The 20,431-nt window shown below is 43.7% G+C and overlaps 1 protein-coding gene and 1 long non-coding RNA gene across 25 annotated transcripts in view; one reads left to right on the forward strand and one right to left on the reverse strand.

The window, feature by feature from the left end:
* The window catches only part of LOC144933525 (neurexin-1-like), a 290,872-nt gene extending 281,905 nt beyond the window's left edge, over positions 1-8,967 (reverse strand). For 23 of the 24 annotated variants that reach the window (XM_078858396.1, XM_078858387.1, XM_078858386.1 and 20 more), the window contains exons 1-2: positions 8,530-8,967; positions 1,497-2,776 (exon numbers count right to left, since the gene is read on the reverse strand). In XM_078858396.1, coding sequence (XP_078714522.1) covers positions 1,497-2,211 — 715 coding nt within the window. In that variant the 5' untranslated portion in view covers positions 2,212-2,776; positions 8,530-8,967. The other variant, XM_078858372.1, reaches the window with a different exon arrangement.
* Positions 8,968-9,022: 55 nt separating this feature from the next.
* LOC144933265 (uncharacterized) overlaps positions 9,023-20,431 on the forward strand; it is a 63,187-nt gene continuing 51,778 nt past the window's right edge. Inside the window, exons 1-2 of the long non-coding RNA XR_013637001.1 lie at positions 9,023-9,165; positions 9,832-9,915. This is a non-coding gene — a long non-coding RNA (uncharacterized LOC144933265). The remainder of the gene's footprint in view (positions 9,166-9,831; positions 9,916-20,431) is intronic.

Here is a 20,431-nt window from a genome sequence, read left to right on the forward strand (position 1 = left end):
ACTGTAACAATATAAGCAGAGCAGTGGTTCCAGGAAGGGTGGGGGAGGTTCGGATGTTGTATATAAACGCATAAAACAATCATAGCATATATGGTGAATGTGCATCAGTTAGTCACTGTGAAGCAATTTGCTTTCCAACGATGGTTTGCATCTGCTGTATAGTACACACCTTCTCCAGGGGTTCCTTGATTTGATCTTACTCTACCATGCATATATAACACATTCTGCCAAATTATTAAGCAGAGTCTACTATTACAGTATACGCGTGTTCAATACTTGCAGTAAAAGAATGCAAATAAAACAATATAAATTGATGCATTATGGAAAACATTGCAGTGGAGGCAGAACGCATCTTTGTTTAATGTATTTAGCAGCATAATTTTGTTTTCAAAGGTGGATGCTATGTGTGCAGCGTTTAATTTTAACCTCTAAATGTTCAAACTACGGTATGAAGATGTCCATTCATATGTATTTATTAGTATTATATATTTTACATTAAAATCAACCATATTAGATTACAAATATTCAAATTTGTAATTTTACGATCGTGTATTAAGAATTATGTACTGCCATTAGTACGTGAAACTACACAAGCCCAGAGATTACACATTCTGTGGCATCAGAGCATTCGGCCCCCCACTGTTTCTCTTTCTTCCCATTGTCCCCCAAAGACAAAGACCCCCCGTATAGCCTCAACAAACTGTTGGGGCAAGTGCTATTCGCCGAGCACCTATGAAGGCCAGAATGGTTGGCCAACACCACACCCTTTGTCACCCCAGTGGCGATGTTCATACACCGCACCGGGTACTCATTTCAGGCTGAGTTGACCTCGGGGAGGTCCAGAACCCGTTCAGATAATCGTAATTGGTGTTGGCCGTGAGCGGGAATTGAACTCGAGCGGCAGGGTACGTAGTGCAGTGTGCTAACTGCTCTACGGGCGGCTTCCAAATGCCCTCCACACATGCTCAAACAAGCAATGGGGGTGATCATGAGCTTTAATTAGAAGCCTTCAGCAGCAGCTTCCGCATAGAACGTTACTCCAGCAAGTAAAACCAATTGACTCAATCTTATTATTATTACTAGGCGTGTGGTTGGAGTTTTTAAAGTGACTATTATTCAGGTTTGTGAATGTAATGGGCTTCCCTATACATTTGTAATCTACCGGATTAAATTGTATTTGTTTCGTTTTTTAAACCCCTCACCACGTCTAATAACACATTTATTGGAATTTAATTTTAGTAAAAAAAACAGTCTAATGGCCTTTTTAACCAAAGCATAAAAAATGTGCATGGAAAAAAGATTACTACGAGGAAACCAAGTGTCATGAAAACAAGACGAGAGGAGCAAGTAAAGCCCAGAGGCAATCTATTTACCCTCCGCCGTGTACCGCCTATCCCCTGCAGAGCGTGTGTTATATTAAGCAAATGCAGCTCATTTTCAATTTGGAAAAGCAAGAACACACGAGGCGCCCGTGCAGACCATTTCAGGGCACTTACCTTCGTGACAATAGCGGCCCTGGAAGCCAGTGTTGGAACAGTCGCAGACCACCTCCTTGATCTCCACCGAGCAGACGCCGCCATTCTTGCAGGGGTTCTGCTCCTTGCACACCTGATGCCACTCGGCCCGCACTCCCTTGCTGCTAATGAGTATCGGCGTCGAGTGGCCGTACTTGAGATTGGAGATGTATCCCTTGAACGACGGCAGGCCCTTCACCTCCTTCGAGGTGAGCTGCTGGATCCGCTCCTCGGTCGGGATTCCTCCCAGGAAGAGGTCGCTGCTGACGCTTAGCTGCTGCCCCCTAGACACGACCTCCCCCGAGACGATCTCGTCGTCCACCGCGAGAGTGATGTGCTTCAGGCGTATGCTGATGAGCAGCGCGTGCCAGTTGTTGTCGTCGATGCGCTTCGATGCCCTGTGGATGAGCGGCTGCGAACAGTGAATTTTTATTCGTAGCTGGACCTGGCCACCTGTGACTATGACCTCGAGATAGTCGCAGATGCCGGCGTCGTCCACGTACAGCAGAAGTCCCTTGGAATTATTGGTTTTGAACTGAAAACTCAGGTTTCCGTTTCCACTTTGGTCCCATCTCAAATACCTTGTCGACTGATCGGCTTCACCGGTGAACTCCAGCCCCATGGACAGATTTGTTGTCACGAAGAGGCACAAACTAAACACGATTGCGCAGCTCAGTGATGACATTGAACGAGTCATCTTCGCAATTTGAAGTGCAATTATGTATATGTTCAATATGTAACACTTTTTTGTATGTTTTAAACTTATGTATTTTTTTGTTGTCACCTAAAGTGCTAATGGTTTCCTTTAAGCAGCGAAATAGGTATGAAGGTAAAGCAGATAAAAGCTTTTAGGGGTGGGTGGGGGGGGTCTGGGAGGAAATGCAGTTCCACCTCTTGCTTAAGAGTAATATAAAATATGAAGTCTTCCTCCAGACAGGTACAGCTGTAAATCACACTGATGCACAATCTTGCTGATTCGGCTTTTTAAGATTCAGTGGAATTTCCAAGGTGGTAGAACACATAGAATCCATAATGGCCACTTCCAACCGGTGATTTCCTGCTCCGGCTGAACGCTACAAGGTTTTTTCCCTCCTCCCTCCGCAGTCTAACCCTGGAGGTCTAATTATTATGCGGCAGCTGTTGTTGCTCTCCTCGCCAATCTCTTACAAGGTGGTGGCGTTGCGCTTGTTTTCACTATCCTTTGGCTCTCGGTTCAAGACAAAAAAACTTAACTCCGCGATGCAGGAATTAGTGCTGCGGGCCTGAAAGAGAAATAAGGTCATAATTACCTGTTGTAAAAAAAAAACACGACACTTTAAGAAATGTGACATTTTGAAGAAAGTAACCATTAGTGGATATTTTATAGAGGTCACTGTGGAGCAACAGTGTTTGTAAAATGCTCTTTAATTTTTGGCTATGAAAGTAATTATACACTGCCATATTGCTCTACGATTACTTCTGAGCACTGCAAGAACCCGAACACATTTGAATTTCAAATATTCTTTGGTTGAACCAAAGAGGATGTATGGATCCCTGCAGTCACGAACAATTTAAAATATCGCTTTACTATTATTTTAATTTTAAAATGCCATCACGAATGTAATTAAAGCAAGAGAAAATAAAGGTTGAATTGATATGAACAGTTGTAATTATTTCTAGATTTGAAGCTTTCTTGACTGCAAGGATTCATACTATTAGGTTTTTTCGGTAAAGTCACGTAGGTAAAAAAAAAATCACGTTACCTACGTGACTTTACCGAAAAAACCTAAGAGTTCTAATTATGTATTGTTCCTCTATTCATGAACATTTTCCCATTTAAGTATATTTTGTCAAAACAGTACAATATATATCTATTTTTAAAGATGAAATGAATAACTGCGAAAAACAGATTTCACAGACAAGTTTTAAAAGACACAACAAGGGATGAGAATTGGAGATATAAGAAGTACACATCTGCCATCATCCAAAAACAATTACATCGGAATCCTTTGGACCAACTCAGCCCATAGTCCTTAGAGGGTTGGAAACCATGGCAGCCAATATCCACCACTCCCTCCTGGTCCTATAGCCTGAATTCCATTAGAAAAATGTAATATAACACATCACAAGCCATACCCTCATAGCTCAGTAGGGAAATATTTATTTATATGCCATTTGTTTATATGGATGTTTATATATATATTTATTTTCACACACATTTGGTGACTGCATAGAGTAGCTGCAAACGGAATTTCATTTCTGCGGAAGACAAGGGGCAGTGTAGTGCCTTGCCGATAGTAAAATTACACATAATCAAACACGGCAAACATCCACCTAATGAGCAATCTTGCACGCGCTCTGAATGCAAAATTGCTCTTGAATTGAGGTTTCAGACATGTGGTAAATCATTAAATGGCAAATCAGATAAAAAGTAAAGATTACAAAGGTAAAAAGAGAAATACAAACAAGAGCTGTGGTTTTCATGTTTCACACGAACGCAGATAGTGCCATCTGTGCATAATATTTATCTTTGATAGCTGGAAAGTCAGTTTTTTCGTTCTATTCAAAAGTACTACATTTAGAGAAAATAAATAATAATTCACAGCCCTTTGCCAATTCACTGCTGGATGAAGGCCTCACCATACCTCGACTGTCATGAGTGTTTGTTTGACCGTAATTCGTCGTGCTGGTGCCTGTAACTGGTTCACATATCACTCACGAATGACATTAGCCATGGCCTGGAATCAAACTCAACCAGCCTGGTCATAGCGCAGTGCGCCAGTCATTGCGCCACCACTCAAGCCTCGTCATTATATTTAGTCCGTGTAAATAATACAATGCAACAGGAATGTTCGTTTACTTATAACATTTGATAATCAATGTATTACAAAAAGCGCAATTTAAAGAACACTAAAGCAAAACATTGCATCGGCATCTAACATGTAAAAGTAATAATTATTTCAGACACTTAATTTAAGCTTTCATTAATATGCTTCATAATGGTCGTTTGCCCAGGTAAGCCTCACTGAGTCTCATGACTCTTTTCAGCAGGGTCCTGCCACACGTTTTCACTAAGGGGGCGATGTTGCAATGAGTAATCCCAATTGAGTATATTGCGGGTAATTATTTTACCATCTGTTTGGAATGTTTGGCCAACACCAGTTACAATTTTATGTTTTTTTTAATTGTGGGAGGAAAATGGAGATGTCGAGATAATCCATGCAGAAAAGAGCGAGAAACACATTCAAAAGCTACAGACAGAAAGGCACCTGAATCAGGAATCGAACCCAGGCTCTCACTTGCTTTGAGGAACAAGCCTTACTACTGCGCTCGCCTGCTATGCATTATCTTCTTGGTTCTTTCGGTAAAGTCACGTAGAAGGGAAATAATAAAAATAAAATATAATAAAATACAATTCTCACGACGTTTCGGCCACAACGCAAGCAGCCGTCCTCAGGTGAAGAACAGGTCTGTCGGAAAGACAGCGCCTGAATGAACACCACCAAGCTTGGCAAGGGTATATTTAAGCTGGGTTAGGGGAGGAAGGGTGCCTTGACAAAAGAATTTGCATATCAACAGATGAATTTAGCATATTTATAGAAATTCACCTGAGGACGGCTGTTTGCGTTGTGGCCGAAACGTCGTGAGAATTGTATTTTATTATGTTTTATTTTTATTATTTTATTATTTCCCTTCTACGTGACTTTACCGAAAGAACCAAGAAGATGAATCCCTGCAGTCACGAAAGCTTTAAATTGCTATGCATTACTTATTATAATATTTAATTATAATGATAACTTTCAGCACTGCAGCAATCCAGAGCTAGATGAAGGCCTCTGCAAGCCATGGCAGCTTTGGGGGCTTTCTTTGACCATACTTCACCATGCTGGTCAGCCCAGGACCGGTTCAAATATCACTCACTTCAGATGCTAGCCGTTGCTAGGATTTTAACTCGGGTAACCAGGTTTGTAGTGCAGTGCGCTTAATCACAAAAAAATCCCGTCAATATGTATTATTTACAAAGTACCAAAGAGTAAACAAATAATCAAACATATTCAGTGAAGGAATGCAAAGCACACACTATATATATATTTTTTCACAAAAGTGGAAAATAAATCTTCTCCATGCAATGTTCTGAATGTTTTTGTTCTGTAAATAATCACGATCACAACAGGTCTTGCAAAAAAGACCTTGAGATTCATTGCACTGCATTGTTTACGGATATCACAAGATCCTTATTCAAAACCTGGCCGAGTTGTAATTGTTTTAATCAGCAATGCATCGTCGGTATTTTCTTATCGACTCCCGTGAACTCTGTCATTTCAATGCAATCGTGCACATTAAGAGGCAAGGGTGTGTCATTTGTCACATTATAAACAAATAACCACTCCAGACCAACATTACTCATAATGCTCCTCACGTCATCAGATCTCAGAAGCTAAGCTGGATTTAGGCCTGGATAGTGCTTGGATTTGGCGAGCAACATGCTCACAGACAGGTTGTCACATGGCTCTCAAGCTATGTGTTGGGCAGCAAAGGGCAATGCAGAAACATCTATTGTTGTACTGAACTTCTATGCTCCATCATGTTCCCCGCCTTCACCATCCTGCATTGACCGGTATGGTGAAGTATGGACAAATAACCCTCATGAACCTACATGGTGTGAGGAGACCCTCATCCAGCAGTGGATTTACAAAATGGCTGTACATGAACACCCAAACAAACAAGCACGCACAGCACAGATCGTAACAACTCCTGAAAATATTATTCCCTTCAGGTACTCAATTAATTCGATTTAAAAAAATATATACACGAAAGCTCATCACTGAATGTGCTCTATCAGTTGATTTACGGTACGATTGTGCAACATAACATCTGAAATATGAAACATGATTCGGATAACATACGTAAGCCTAACAAGCATTTTTGCAACAAAATTAGGCGGTTGCTTTCCGACGAAATTTGTTGAAAAATATTACATCATTTACTCGCATATTCATGAGCAGGTACATTTCACTAATGGGTAAATTCCGATTGATACATACTAGCAAACAGCCTTAAGATATGTACCTATTTAAAGCCACCAATCCCCCAATCACTGCAAACGTGTTATTAGACAAACTAATCTCTTAAGAGCATAGAGACAGAGTCTCTTTAATTGCAAAGCACATGCTTCTTATATATATACACATGCCTTTGGTGGTGTGGTTGTCATGGTTAGCAACCTTTGTAAATAAAATCAGAATGCAAATCCACAACACATCAATAGTGTATCTCTCTCCGCGTATAACAATCATCGTGGCAAACTGATTGTGAGAGATTCCCTTGGAGGTGACAGTCGGAGCTGCATTCGCACACAGCAAGCATTCCATGAAGGGCAATTTAGAAATTGTGGGTTGGTTGTCAAATCTTGACACTGAGAAAGGCAGAGAATGGCCTATTGTGGCTAACACTAATATTTAACCACCACAAAAATAGTATCGTGGCTGAGTGCGCCCAAAATTGTTGAGGATCGGTCCTGAAGAGGCAAACCCCGAGAACCAATAATGCATCGCATTCACTACTACGCACAACCCACACACACCAGATGTGGCATGTATAACATTAGACAGAAACATGTCATAAAATCTAACACATTAATTCATAATATATTGTTTTCGACGCACCCCATTATGCATGTAAACAAAATGTAATGTGAATAATGATACCGTTTACACTATATATATACAAAAATCTACAATCACTCCAGCATTGTAACCCTGTATCACCAGAACAATAATAATAGTAGCAACAGAAGCACGCGATTAATGCACAACAATAATTAAAATGTTCACATTTCCACGTTCACAATATTATTTCAAAGCAATTTACGTGCTATTCCAGGCCGTCAAGAAATTTCGGTTCATCGCATTGGGATACCATAGTCAGAGGCACCACGACACCCAACATATATTAGACGTGTCAAAAAATAAACACAGCAGTCAACAAAGCAATTCCTCAAAAGTGAACTGTTAGCTGCAGCATTGTGAGCCATGGTAATCATTGCCATTCATTGACACACACCGCATTGCACTGTAGACCATTCCATTTTGTTCCATGTTGTGCATAATGTATACACACCCGTCTGATAATCCACCCCTATGTAAACACACACACACACTGACAACACTAAGCCATGGGCTATTATATTCGCGTAACAAAAAAAACCCCGTCGAATGCGTACCAAGGCACCCACGCGCACGCTGTGCCGCGAAGCCATTAATGACATTTAACGCCCGTCCCGTCTAATAGATCCGAAAGAGATTCCTCGATATCCCCCCGGTCGCTTCAACGTGCGTCGAAACAAAAGAGAGCAGAGGGCTCCGCTGTTGTGTGCACGGGGCGGCTGAAGGCGCAGCAGCACCCCGTTCGGTTTGGACAGCAACAACGCCTCTGCCTCCCATCAATTAGCGCAACTCGGTCGCGCTGTTTACAACCAAGCTCGTACACACGCGCGCACACGCGCACACATCCCACGCCGAAACCACCCACGATGACGCCCAAAGAACGCTACAATTATTTCAATCTCACGTCGTAACATCAGGCAATGCTTTGCATTATTTATTTAAGGCTAGTATGGTTTTTATATATAAACAAAAGACAACCACGACCGTGTTCAATATATGCCCCTGTCTGGTCCAACACGCCGTGTGAACGAGAGAGAATACACGCATAACATCCCTGCCGTCATTGACATGACATTTCAAATCCACACAGGATGTAACGGACAGAGGGATAAATAAACAAGTCACCGGCAATACCGTGACAAGATAACGACTGATTGTACACGCGGTGTAATCGCACGGGAAACAAACACACGCAGAGACACCGAGACATGAGGCACGGACAGACACCTACGTGCGAATACAAACCGAAATGAGCACGCGACGTGTTGCGCTGCTGCTGCTACTGCTGCTACTGCTGCTTGCGAGTGGTGCATACATTCATTCGTTCGCTGTGTGCCCGCCGCGCATTGCAACATCCTCCTCCTTCCTACCTGCGGTATTTCTCTCGCAGGTCTCCCTCGCTCCCCGCCTTGTCATCACTCTAGCGGCGATAACACAGAAGCGGGCGGGGTCCTGCGTCCTGTCTCGCTCCCTCTCCGCTTCTCTCTCTTCTCTCTCTCTCTCGCTGTCGCTCCCACGCTCCAGGATTCTTCACGATGGACGCGTGCCCGCGAAGACGCACGCGCAGCCGAGTCTGCAAGCCGCCGCTGATATTACTACCTACGCCTCCGCCGAACGCCGTTACCGCCGCCCCTGCTGGGCGATGCCTTCAACGCCTCTGCCCGTTCGTTCGCGCCGGGATCAGTCGAGATGCGCCGGTGACGTCACGAGTGGAACAAGCGGAGCCGAAGAAGAAGAGCGAGCCACGATCGTGCGCCCGCGCGGCACGGGACAATAGCCGCCTCGCGCATCGACACAACAACGCGGCCCCCTCCCCCAACCCACCCCCGCCCCAGCCTCCTCCTCCCCCACCCCCACCACGTCCGAGCACGTCAAATGGCAGCGAGAAATTAGCCACTGAACCACTCTACGCCAACCAGAGTCGCAACAAGTCGACAAAATATAGGGCGACGGCGACGGCGTGGAGTGGCGAGCGCCGGGGACGTGAGACTGTGCCACGTCGCACGGTGTGGACGAGTGTGTGAATGTGTGTCTGTGCGTGTCTGTGCGTGTGTGTGCGCGTGTGTGCAGCAGCCGTAGTGTCACGGTGAGCGCGCTGCGCTACGAAGCCGCTCACGGCCACCGCCAGTGACGATTATCCGCGCCGCTCCTGGGCCTCCCGTAGGTCGACGCAGCCTCAAATGAGTACCTGGTGCGATGCGTAAAAGCATTTTCACTCGGGGTACAAAGGTGACCGGGCGTGGTGTTGGCCACCCACTCCCTCGTGTGCCATTCTAGCCTTCATATGTGCTCGTTAACAGCACTTGCCCCAACAGTCTGTTCAGGTTATACGGGGGGGGGAGGGGGTCTTTGAGTAGCGGTGAGCGCGCTGCGCTACGAACCCGGCGACCCGAATGCGATTCCCGCTCACGGCCAACACCCAGTGACGATTATTTCGGAACCCGTTGTGAGCCTCCTCTAGGTCGACTCAGCCTCAAACGAGTACCTGGTGCGCTGTGTTAACATCGCCACCCGGGAGACAAAAAGCGGCCGAGCGTGGTCGCTGGCCACCCACCCCCTCGTGTGTGCCGTGTCGGCCCTGATAGGTGCTCGCTAACAGCACTTGCCCCAATGGTATGCCAAGGCTATACGGGGGATCTCTGTCTTTGTTTGTGGGGATGCACGACGCGAAGACGCCGAACCGTGGCTCACGCGCAGAGGAAAGGAGGCACCCAGAGAAAGGCTCCATGCATAACCAAGCAAACGCCTCCGTGCAGGTGTGATCTGACAGTGTGCTTGTTTGCGATTTGCGGCGAAATCGAATGGCAGATTCGCGTTGCCGTTTGTTGCGTGGTTCGCGTGAATGATCCGATGACAATAGTAATGACGCATCGGTGTCAATAATTTGTTATCGTAATAATGACTTCAAACGTGCAACGTCGCCCTTGGCGAGGCCGCTCTGTTTCATCATTGTGTGTCAAGTCGGTGAAAAATCTATTGGAAACGAAAAACGCGCTCGTTAATTGCACCCTTAAAAAATTACTTGCACGTAAAAGCTATGGACCGGGAAGGGGTGGGGGGTTGGTTGTTTTGTAATGCGTGATCTGTTGCGTCAATTGGGCTGTGTTGGTGAAACCATGGCACCCGTGTGAACGTGCCCCGCTGGGTACCGGCGGGGTTGAATGTGATGAGCCAAGCTGCAAGTGCTCAGCGGGCAGGTGCCTAATTGAGTCAGCCCACACCTGGGGCTCTAACGCGAAATAATTCATTCGGAGGGAAAGCACAGTTTTAAGCTGTTGGTAAAATATAAAAGCCATCTCGGCCATTTCTATACGGCCATACATGCTTGCTCCGAATTTTAGTGGTGGCTGATTAAAGGTCGTGTCGTTAAAAGGAATCAGACGGACACACTCGAGTTGAATTGCACATCCTTTCCACTAGGTGGCATTTAACAATGTACTTTTTTTCCCAGTGTAATTTTATATTACGTGATGTATAATTATCGTTTATTGTCAACGATTTGATAACACATCATGCGCATTACGATTAACATGGGTCCATAATTCTAAACATGGCTGCTTGGAATTTTTTGTAACGTGCCACTCACGGGCGATTCATTCACAATCAGGTGGTAGCCCTTGATTGAACAAGCTCGCAGTTGCAGTCAGACTTGATGTGGCTCAGTGGAAAACAAAACTGTCCCCTAGTTCACAATACACTTGAGTGTATGCAGTATATTCCCAATTTTTAGGTTAATAATCTGAAACATAAAAAAATAGGCTTTTCCCTTTCTGGCAAAAAAGCAGGTGTTAAGACGTTCAAACACCAAATAGATACCCCTATTGCAAGGCATCAAATCTGCATTAACCACACGTACTTGTGGCAAAAACATGCAAACAAACGTGCTCTGATAATATATGCATTGTCTTTGAAAAGGATAGGCCTACACCAGAGACAGCCTTCTTTATGGCGTTGTCTTACCAGAGGACGCTCAAAGGCGAATACTACAAAGCCAATGCAAGTATCAAAGTATTAATAGTTCGGGTTGAGCAGTTATATCTATCGGACCATTTTGCCAGTATAAAAAAATAAAAAAATGGTGAAGCATATTATTATTTTCGTTATTTTCATACTGGCAAAAAGATCCAATAGATGCATCTGAAACATCAGAATGTCAAGCCGAAATACGAATTTCAAATGATCCGAAAATGTTTTGTTTGTTTTCTGATTGATCCGAAAGTGTGATGTCACACGAAATTACATCACTCGTAACTCATCACTTCCATACTTTTCCAAGCACCAAAAGTGGTTTCACGTGGAATTGGATGACGTCACCTTTGTTCACACAAATTCACTTTAAATTACCACGTACTCGAATGTAAATAGTCCATAAATTTGAAAAGAAAATATAAAATTTCGGATAATCTGAAATTTATATTTATTTAATCTGAAGCTCATCCCGAGTAAATATATACAAGGTGATCCATTCATAGATGCCCCACTAATTTCTTCTCAACAGGTGATTGAATCATGGGAAAGCAAATCAGACCGTCTATATTGGACAACGTGAATCAGGAGAGTAGTTCAAGATTTGAAAAATGTGTAGTGATGTAAAATGGATCACTACGGCGCATAGCGCTAAGTGCTGTAAAACAAGGAAATATGGGTGCAGATGCTAGCACATCGTGCAGGACCATACAGTTGGGTCACTAGGGGTGTGGTACCGGGTGCTAGCAGAAAGAGGCAAATGAGTTCTACCGTCAGAATTAAGGAATAGTAGCCACTCCGCCAGCGCAGCGAGTAATTGCCACATACTTGGTCACTCGGGAGCGTGGTGCGGGCTGCTGGTGGGGGGGGGGGGGGCATGTGAGGACGAGTCGCCCCGGCATCGGGTGAAGCACGTGATTGGCCGGGGTGAGGAGTGGGGGGAAAAGGTGACCGAGAGGACACGGGAAGTGTAGCCGGGAATCTTCTGGAGAGTTCCTGAAGGGGGCGTGGTTAAGGGCGGAGCCGGGCAGGTGGCACGTGCAAGATAGTCTGGAACCTTCGGGCAATGTTCCAGAGCGGGGCACGGCCGAGGGTGGAGCCAGGTCGCGCCAAGAGGGATAAAAGGCGAGCCCCGATCGCATATCGGGGCTGTCTGCAGGTGACGTGGAACCCAAGTGCTACGTCTCTGTCTCTGACGTCGTGGGTCAGACAGCACGTTGGCTGCTCTGATCCGGTTATAGTTATCCCGTGTGCGCAAGAGATAGGCGTGTTATAGTCCCGTGTGTAACGGTGTTATGTAATGTTGAATAAATGTTGTTGCCTTCTGAATAGCGGTTCCGAAGTGACTCACTGCAAATGTATTTAGATTTGTAGAGGCTTTGAAATAAATTGCTGTTTTCTCTTTGGTCTCTCTCCCTTTTACTTTAGTGGGATATCTATACTTGGATCACCCTGCATGTATGTGTTGCTACTCGATTGGGAGACATGAAAACATGAGAAACAGTCAATATTTATATTACCTGTTACCACCCGCATCCACTTTTGGTCATACAGCATCGCATAATCCTTGATAATTTAGAGCTGTAGACCAACTGTCAAAACGATTAAATAATATATTTATTTAAATAACTAGGTCTGAGCGTGATGTTTCAATGTTAATACATTTTGTATTTCACGAAATTGTATATTTACATTATAGCGCCATACTGTATAAATTGGTAATTTAAAATGTTTGTATAAGTGTCATGCGTTTGCTCAACATGTCACTAACTCTTGCATACATATCAGGGATTATAGAGGTGACATTATAATTTCGAATTTATATTATATATACGATATTGGCTTTAAAAATACCAAGACAGCTTTTGTATAGTTCATGGAATATCTCTATTTAATATGTTTGCCCTTTTCAGAATACAAAGTTTGTAAAGTTACGAGTTAAATAGTAGTATAGCGATCAAATGGATTCGCTTCAAAAGTAAACTTGCACTTTATAGGTCAGAGTGTATGGGTATAATTGACTCGTGAATAGGTATCAAGTTATACTATGTAGTGACATCGTGGGAAGTGACATCGTGGGATGTCACTGTGCTGTGCCGGGCCCTAGAGAGGCATGACACGCGATGTAACGACACCGCGGACACCACGATGATGTGGGTGTAGTACCGGCCCTAGAGGGGCTCGGTGAGCGCTGGTTGATAGCGCTGGGTGGCACCACGCTTGGCGTGCAGTGCCAGCCCTACAGGACAGGGTGTGGGTGTGCCAGGGTTACTAAAGGCCATGGCACTCACGTGACTGGATAAGTCTACAAAGGGGCCCCAAGTGGGGGCTAGGGGTGGTCACGTGGTCCGGGTCGAGATCCTGCTCGAGGATTCTGGAAAGCGGTCGTGGCCAAGGGCGGAGCCAGCCACGCCGCAGAGAATATAAGCCGGGTCCCCCAGAGGGACCGGCGTTGTTGTTCATCTTGAAGAAGCCTTCGTCTACGTCCTACGTTCTACCGAGTCTCCAACACGTGGAACGGGACCCGAGCTACGGTCTGGTCCGTAGTAGTTAGTTACGTTGTAACTAGTGTAGTTAGCCTGGTGGTCACCACCATAGGTTGTTAAGGGGCAGTTACCCCGTGTGTTGGTGTTAAATAAATGTGTTGCCTCCAAGAGTACGTCTGCGACTCAGTTGAACTCACTACATATATGCTAAAGATCACAATAAATGAACTGAATTTGCACGTGTTAGCCTCAGTTTTTACGTTCATATGTTGTATATATAATGAGTTCATACGACCCCTGCAACCACTAGGAACGCTTACAGCACACCACAATGTAAAATATATTGATTCTTGAAATTAATCGCAATCCTGAATCATGACAATTCATCGATCTGTCGGGAGCTGAATCGTTAATATTTAAACACGATAAAGTGCATTATAAAACGCTGAGCACTGCAAGTTTTTTGTATGGATGTGTATAAAACATTTATTTTGTTTAACTTAAGAAAAAATAAAGCTCAACCATTATAAATGACATATGTCACCCTATTTATTCTCCTAATAGGGCATGCAAACACTGCAGTGTGTACCAGATGCCACTTTACAGTAAATTATCCCTCCATTATGATGGGAATTCATTTCCTTAATTTTCTTTCTATTATTGCTCGAGGTGTTAATTATAGCTCAACCTTGCTCAGCACAGGTTAATGCATATGTAACTTAAAGCAGCAGCGGCTACTTTGAATATGCATTCGGGCCTCTGCACTTGCATACAAACCCAATTTCCTGGCGACACCTCCTACATCTCCATCACCCACGTGGCTCCCCTTCACCTCCCATGATTCTCCTCTTCCCCGTTTTCTCACGCTTGGTATCCCAGTTTCCCTCCAGGGAAAGGCCTCTCATGATGCAATTCACCTCCCCTCCTCGCATCCTGTTCCCTCACGCCGATTCTCTACGGCTTCTCCCGAATGAGGCCTGCCATTCTTCAGGAAATGTTCTCAATTTTCAATTATCACCTACTGCGGTTGTTATTACGTCACACCAATTTGTTAATTTCACTTGAACGGAAAATGTGCTGTGTTCAGGTTGCACAAATACGGTGATTTAGGGGGGGGGTACACTGAGTTGCGTTTGGAATTGGATTCAATAGTGGGGTTGTTGGGTCTTTCTCTCTGCAGGCGAAACAATTTGGTCAAATAATCAAACTGCCACATTCAAATGCACGAGCATTTCATAGTGGCAGTTTGCACGAGCAGTTGAATGGGACCACAATTGAGAATCCAGTCACATCAGGCAACAAATGACATTTTCATAATTTTTTACCATTAAAATGTTACATTTTACAATGAAAAATGAATCCATACTCCACTAAAAATAGCGTACAATTGATTGTCAGCGAACTATAAAAATCTCCAGTTGGCCAGCACAACTGCACTGTAGTCTAGGAAGGGCCAGATTAAGGCGTGGGGGCTTTAGGGGCTGCAGACCAGGAGCCTTGGCCAGCTGGAGGGCCTCCAGAGGTTAAGTGAAAAGTTATTTCATTTGTGAATCCTGAATTTTATTTGTTAGCCTTGTAAAAAAGATAAATTGTTTAACTTTGTTTTCCTTTTGAAAATATTACTGGGGGCCTCACAATACCTGGAGCCCAGGGGCCTACACAATCTTAATCCGGCCCTGAGTATTGTGAGGAGCGGTAGTGTAGTCGTTAGCGTGCTGCATTACCATCCCGATAAACACAAGTTCGATTCCTACTGGTCCTGGACCTCACCTAGGTCAGTTCAGTCTCGAATGTTTAAACATTGCCACTAGGGAGACAAATGTGGTTGGACGTGGTGCTGGCCACCCAACCCCTCGTGTGCCGTGCCAGCCTCCATAGGTCCTACTAACAGCACTTGCCCCAACAGTCTGTTAAGGCGATATGGGTGGTATTTGTCTTTGTATTGTTATAAAGGTTGTGAGTTTCTATTTATGCCTGGAAAAGATTGGGTTTAGTTTTTTATTCGAAAAATGAACCACATTGTATTCATGTAATAGTAGATTTCAACTCGGACATATCGATGCATTGATGTATTGATTAATATTAATTCTGAAGGTTCGTGATACGTGCATCGAATGGCATAAGAAACAGTGTTCTAAATAATGTTCTTAATATTTTTACAATGAACCATTTCATGTTTTGATCTGCAAATTACACACTCAGGCATCACGCTAAACGGTTAAGAAGGAGCATTGCATTGGTCTGATTAGGCTGGTACGAATTATTTACCCAAGACAAGCTTTAAATCGTATCAACTTTTTTTTGCAGGACAGTCCTACCTTGCATGCACCGTATGTCCAGTTCCTTGCACTGTCTTTTTTTCGCATCTCAGAGTAAAGTGTCCCTTTGAGAAAAACCACACATCAAAAATGAGAGCACTCAAAAACCACATAAATAAGTCAAACACCGGCATGGCGTGCTGCTTCTTAAACACATCTCATTGTTACATGTACATCTCATAGACACGTGCAAGCGCCACGTGTACATAAGCCACCAACCCCTTGCATTGCACGATATGGTAGCACAGTATGCAATTATTCTTTATATACAATGCACATGTTTTTTTTGTGCTCTGCGACATCATTCCACAGTGTGATGCAATAGCTTGATCTGTGCATTGCGACATCACAGGTTGCACTTTCTCACTTGCAATATCAGAGGTTGCTCTCTGCACTGTGATATCACAGTCAGTATTCCCTGTGAAATGTGATACCGGAATACTAATTAGAGTTTTTAAAATCTACTTCTTAAACTGAAAAGTCAGGTTTTCGTTTTATGTAGCAGTAGCACGGTTGGCTACTTACGATGCGAATGAAGTTCAGAATACATATTGTAGAGTTGCACCAGGAACCTCATCTCTATTTCCAGGTTTCAGAGCACAATGGAGCAGAAAATTGGCAAAATCTGGCCACATTGCTCCAGCAGTTTCCATGGCTTTGGAGCTTAGAGCCTGGTCAATCCCAATGAAAATAATAATGCAATTTACAACGTGTACAATATTTCACAAACATAAACGACCATGACTTTGACGCTCTGGGGGGGTGGGGGGGGGGCAAGCTCAGTGTCACTCGAAAGCCAGAAGAAAGAGGCGAGGCCTTTAAGTGTCTCTTAAAAGTCGGCGCAGATTGAATGCTGCCGCACCCCAGACGATGGGGCTGCCACAGAGAAGCGGCGTCTGGCAGTGGCAGTTCCGCTCTTTGGTGCAGAGAGAGGAGGGGGAGGAGGTTGCGAGTCGCGCTGCTCGGTAACAGGAGCGAAGAAAGATGCAGTAGAGCAAAGGCAGGGGATAGTTAGTAATATCACAGAATACTTCAAATAAACATAGTAGCATACTTGAAAAATATAATGAAATATAAGCTGTAACTTATTTTTAGGTTTTTTCGGTAAAGTCACGTAGGTAAAAAATAAAAATTAATAAAAGTAAAATAAAAATCACGACGTTTCGGAGGCAACACAAGCCTCCGTCTTCAGGTGAAACCGTCACAGCACGATAGCTGTATCAAGTAAGAGAAACGTCGTGATTTTTATTTTATTTTTCATTTTACTTTTATTAATTTTCATTTTAATTTTTTATCTACGTGACTTTACCGAAAAAACCTAGGAATATGAATCCTTGCAGTCACGAAAGCTTCAAATCTAGAAGCTATAACTTCATTATGTAAAACACTAGCTTAAATGTGGGAAGTAGTGGTAGTGTGCTGAACTTTGAACCGGGCAACTTTACTTCAGTGGCGTAAGGCCATGACGAACTTGAGCGGTGAGTGATCGCCGAACCGGGTCTGCACTCCAACCTTCAACAACTCCCACTGACCAGTGTGCTCAAGTATAGTCACCCCCATGGCAGGCAGAACGGTGGAGTGCTTCATTCAAGAGTGGATTGACAAAGCGCTGCAAATTGCTGTCATATATATTTGCATCCTCTCATCAACAGTCATGATCTAACCGGCGTTGTATGAAAGCCTATGCATGCCATCACCAATCCTAATGGCCTTGCGATGCCATATATCTTAACTGATGTATTTATTTTACGGTATAAAATATGTGAACTCTGCTACAATAAGTCCGTGTCATGCATGTGAAATTACAATGGTTTTTGCTCTTGAATTTAATTCGCAGTGTATCCTACACATACGAAAACTACCGTTTTTAACGTGGGGACATTGTAATAATGATGATGTACAGGCCTATATTAATCCACTGTTGGATAAAGCACATATTTATAGAAGTGTAGTGACATCGCGGATGTCACTGTGTGATGCCGACCCTAGAGAGGCACGGTGAGCGCTGACTGGCAGTGCTGGATGGTGCCACGCTCTGCGTGCAGTGCCGACCCCTACAGGATAGGGTGTGAGAGTGCCGGCCATGGGAATGGGGTTACTAAGGGCCATGTCACTCTGGTTGACCCCGAAGGACACGTGACCGGTAAAGTCTACACAGGGCCCCCAGGTGGGGGCTAGGGGTGGTCACGTGTCAGGGCCGAGATCCTGCTCGAGGGTTCTCGGAGGTGGTCGTGGCTAAGGGCGGGGCCAGCCACGTCACAGAGGATAGAAGCCGGGTCCCCGAGAGGGACCGGCTGCTGTTGTTCATCCTGAAGAATCTTCGTTCTACATCCTACAAGAGTCACCAACACGTGGAGCTGGACCGAAGCTGGGGTCCTGTCCGTTGTAGCTGTTCCCAGTGTAATTAGTGTAGTTAGCCTAGTGGTCCACCATCATACGTTGTTATCTGGTGAAGGGGCAGTTACCCCTTCAATAAATGTGTTGCCTCCAAAGAGTACGTCTGCGACTTAGTTGAACTCACTACAGAAGAAATACAAATGTCCACTATCCATTATAAGAGTAACAGCATATATATGCACCGTGTGAAGACTATCCCACAAAATACCCTCAGATGCATGTAGGGTAATATAACGGTCAAGTTAGCAGATTGTTTGAATTTAGAAAGTGGTCGTGGAATCATCCCGTTATTTTCTAGGTCATGCATTATATATTGGGCATAATGCTGTAAAACTCCCCACAGATTCTATGTTCATATATTTCCCATCAAATCGCAAGGCAGCACCGATCATCACGTTGGCGGAAACCACCTGAAACCTTTTGCACAAGTTGATTATGCTTGGTCATCGTATGAGTACCTCTCTTTAGAATATAATCCACATTAATTTTAATGATCACCAATAGATTTTCAAAATATACAGCTGAATTATGTACAGTATCGAACGCGTTACGTAAATGTTGGCATGTTGACAGCGTAATGCCCATATAAATAAGTTGGATTTCATGAATTATTAATGTTTTTAGTGAAAATTATTGAAAGATTGAACGTCTGAAAATAAACAGACTGCTATTAGACCCCTTTGTGCGCATAAACTTAATGTAGAAAGTAATTGAAGTTGGGAGACAGTGAACAAAGTTTTTTGGCATGACCTGCCAAACACATGATGTACGGTCAGATATGCAGCTGCTTTACTGGCAAAATCATCAGTGCATAAGCTATAGATACTTAAGAGATACACAATGCTTCGTTTGTTGTCCTTCCCCCGGTTGGCTACATATGATGCTAAAGAAGTTCAACGTACATTGAGTGCTATTACCACAACAACAGTTATACCTGCATAATTACACTGTTGAGATGATGTCATCACTCTTCTATACCAGGCCCCTTTGCAGCAGTGGCTCTAGAGCATCCTGTGATCAGATGTTCTACAGAGACCCATCTCAGGAGCTCCTTATGATACAGTGATCACTGACAGCAGGAGAGATGATTCAGTAATAGTCCATCGAGGGTTGATGTTGACGTCCCAAGACTCAGAAGTGGAAATGGTTCAATTTGCACAATTCGGTATTTAAAAAAATGAGTTTTTGCTTATATGCTATTGATATTTTATTTTTTTGGGGCAAAATATATGCCTCCCTTAAAAGATTGTGAGAAATAAATATGACTGAATAAAACATGTGTCTGTTTCATGACAAAAATTCTGTATAACATATATTCCAGCAGTATAATTGGTCTTACAAATTACTGTACATCTAAATGCCCAGCCCTTTCGTGAATCCTCTGCTGAATGTCGGCCTCCCCACGTTCTGTGAGTCATGGGGGTTGTTTGCCCATACTTTTCCATACTGGTCAGTGTGGGTTGGTGAATGATTATATTTTCCTTATTTATCTAGGATAGCCACACACTAATTTTCACGAGGGTCCTGTATTGGGTTTTTATTTTAAGATGTTTTCAGCCCATTGATGAGCGTTTATTCACGTGGGAGAAACCCGGAGCACCCGGAGAAAGTTCACGTGCACAAGGGGGCAACATTTAATTCCCATACAGATTGGAACTGATGGTGATTTATCACTGTACTGGGTATGGAGACTCACCACTCACGAGAAGGGAGTTTAACATTTGTGTGATCCACTAACCCTTGCCTCCACTGTCGGATTGCAGGTGTGCATAGCCAACACTGCCCGGCTGGTAAAGGTAAAAGCATAGTACCGTACAATGTATTTTGCTGCAATGCTTACTGTTGATGACGTCACCTCACAGATGCCTACAATACCTGTTTATGCAATATGGTTGCTCATTCAAGCACTATCCAGGTTCAAATTTGCTTAGCTTACGAGATCTCATTGGATTGAGCACATTCCAGGTGATTTAATCATCGATATTATATACAGAATCACAATTATTTTCACGTGGATTAAAACATAGTAATTTACCATTGTTTGAATACATATTTCAGTATTTAGCTGTTATACCATTGTAATGAAATAATTGTAGAGTGAAAAT

This window comes from Lampetra fluviatilis, chromosome 7 (assembly GCF_964198595.1).
Source record: "Lampetra fluviatilis chromosome 7, kcLamFluv1.1, whole genome shotgun sequence".
Classification (NCBI taxonomy): domain Eukaryota; kingdom Metazoa; phylum Chordata; class Hyperoartia; order Petromyzontiformes; family Petromyzontidae; genus Lampetra; species Lampetra fluviatilis.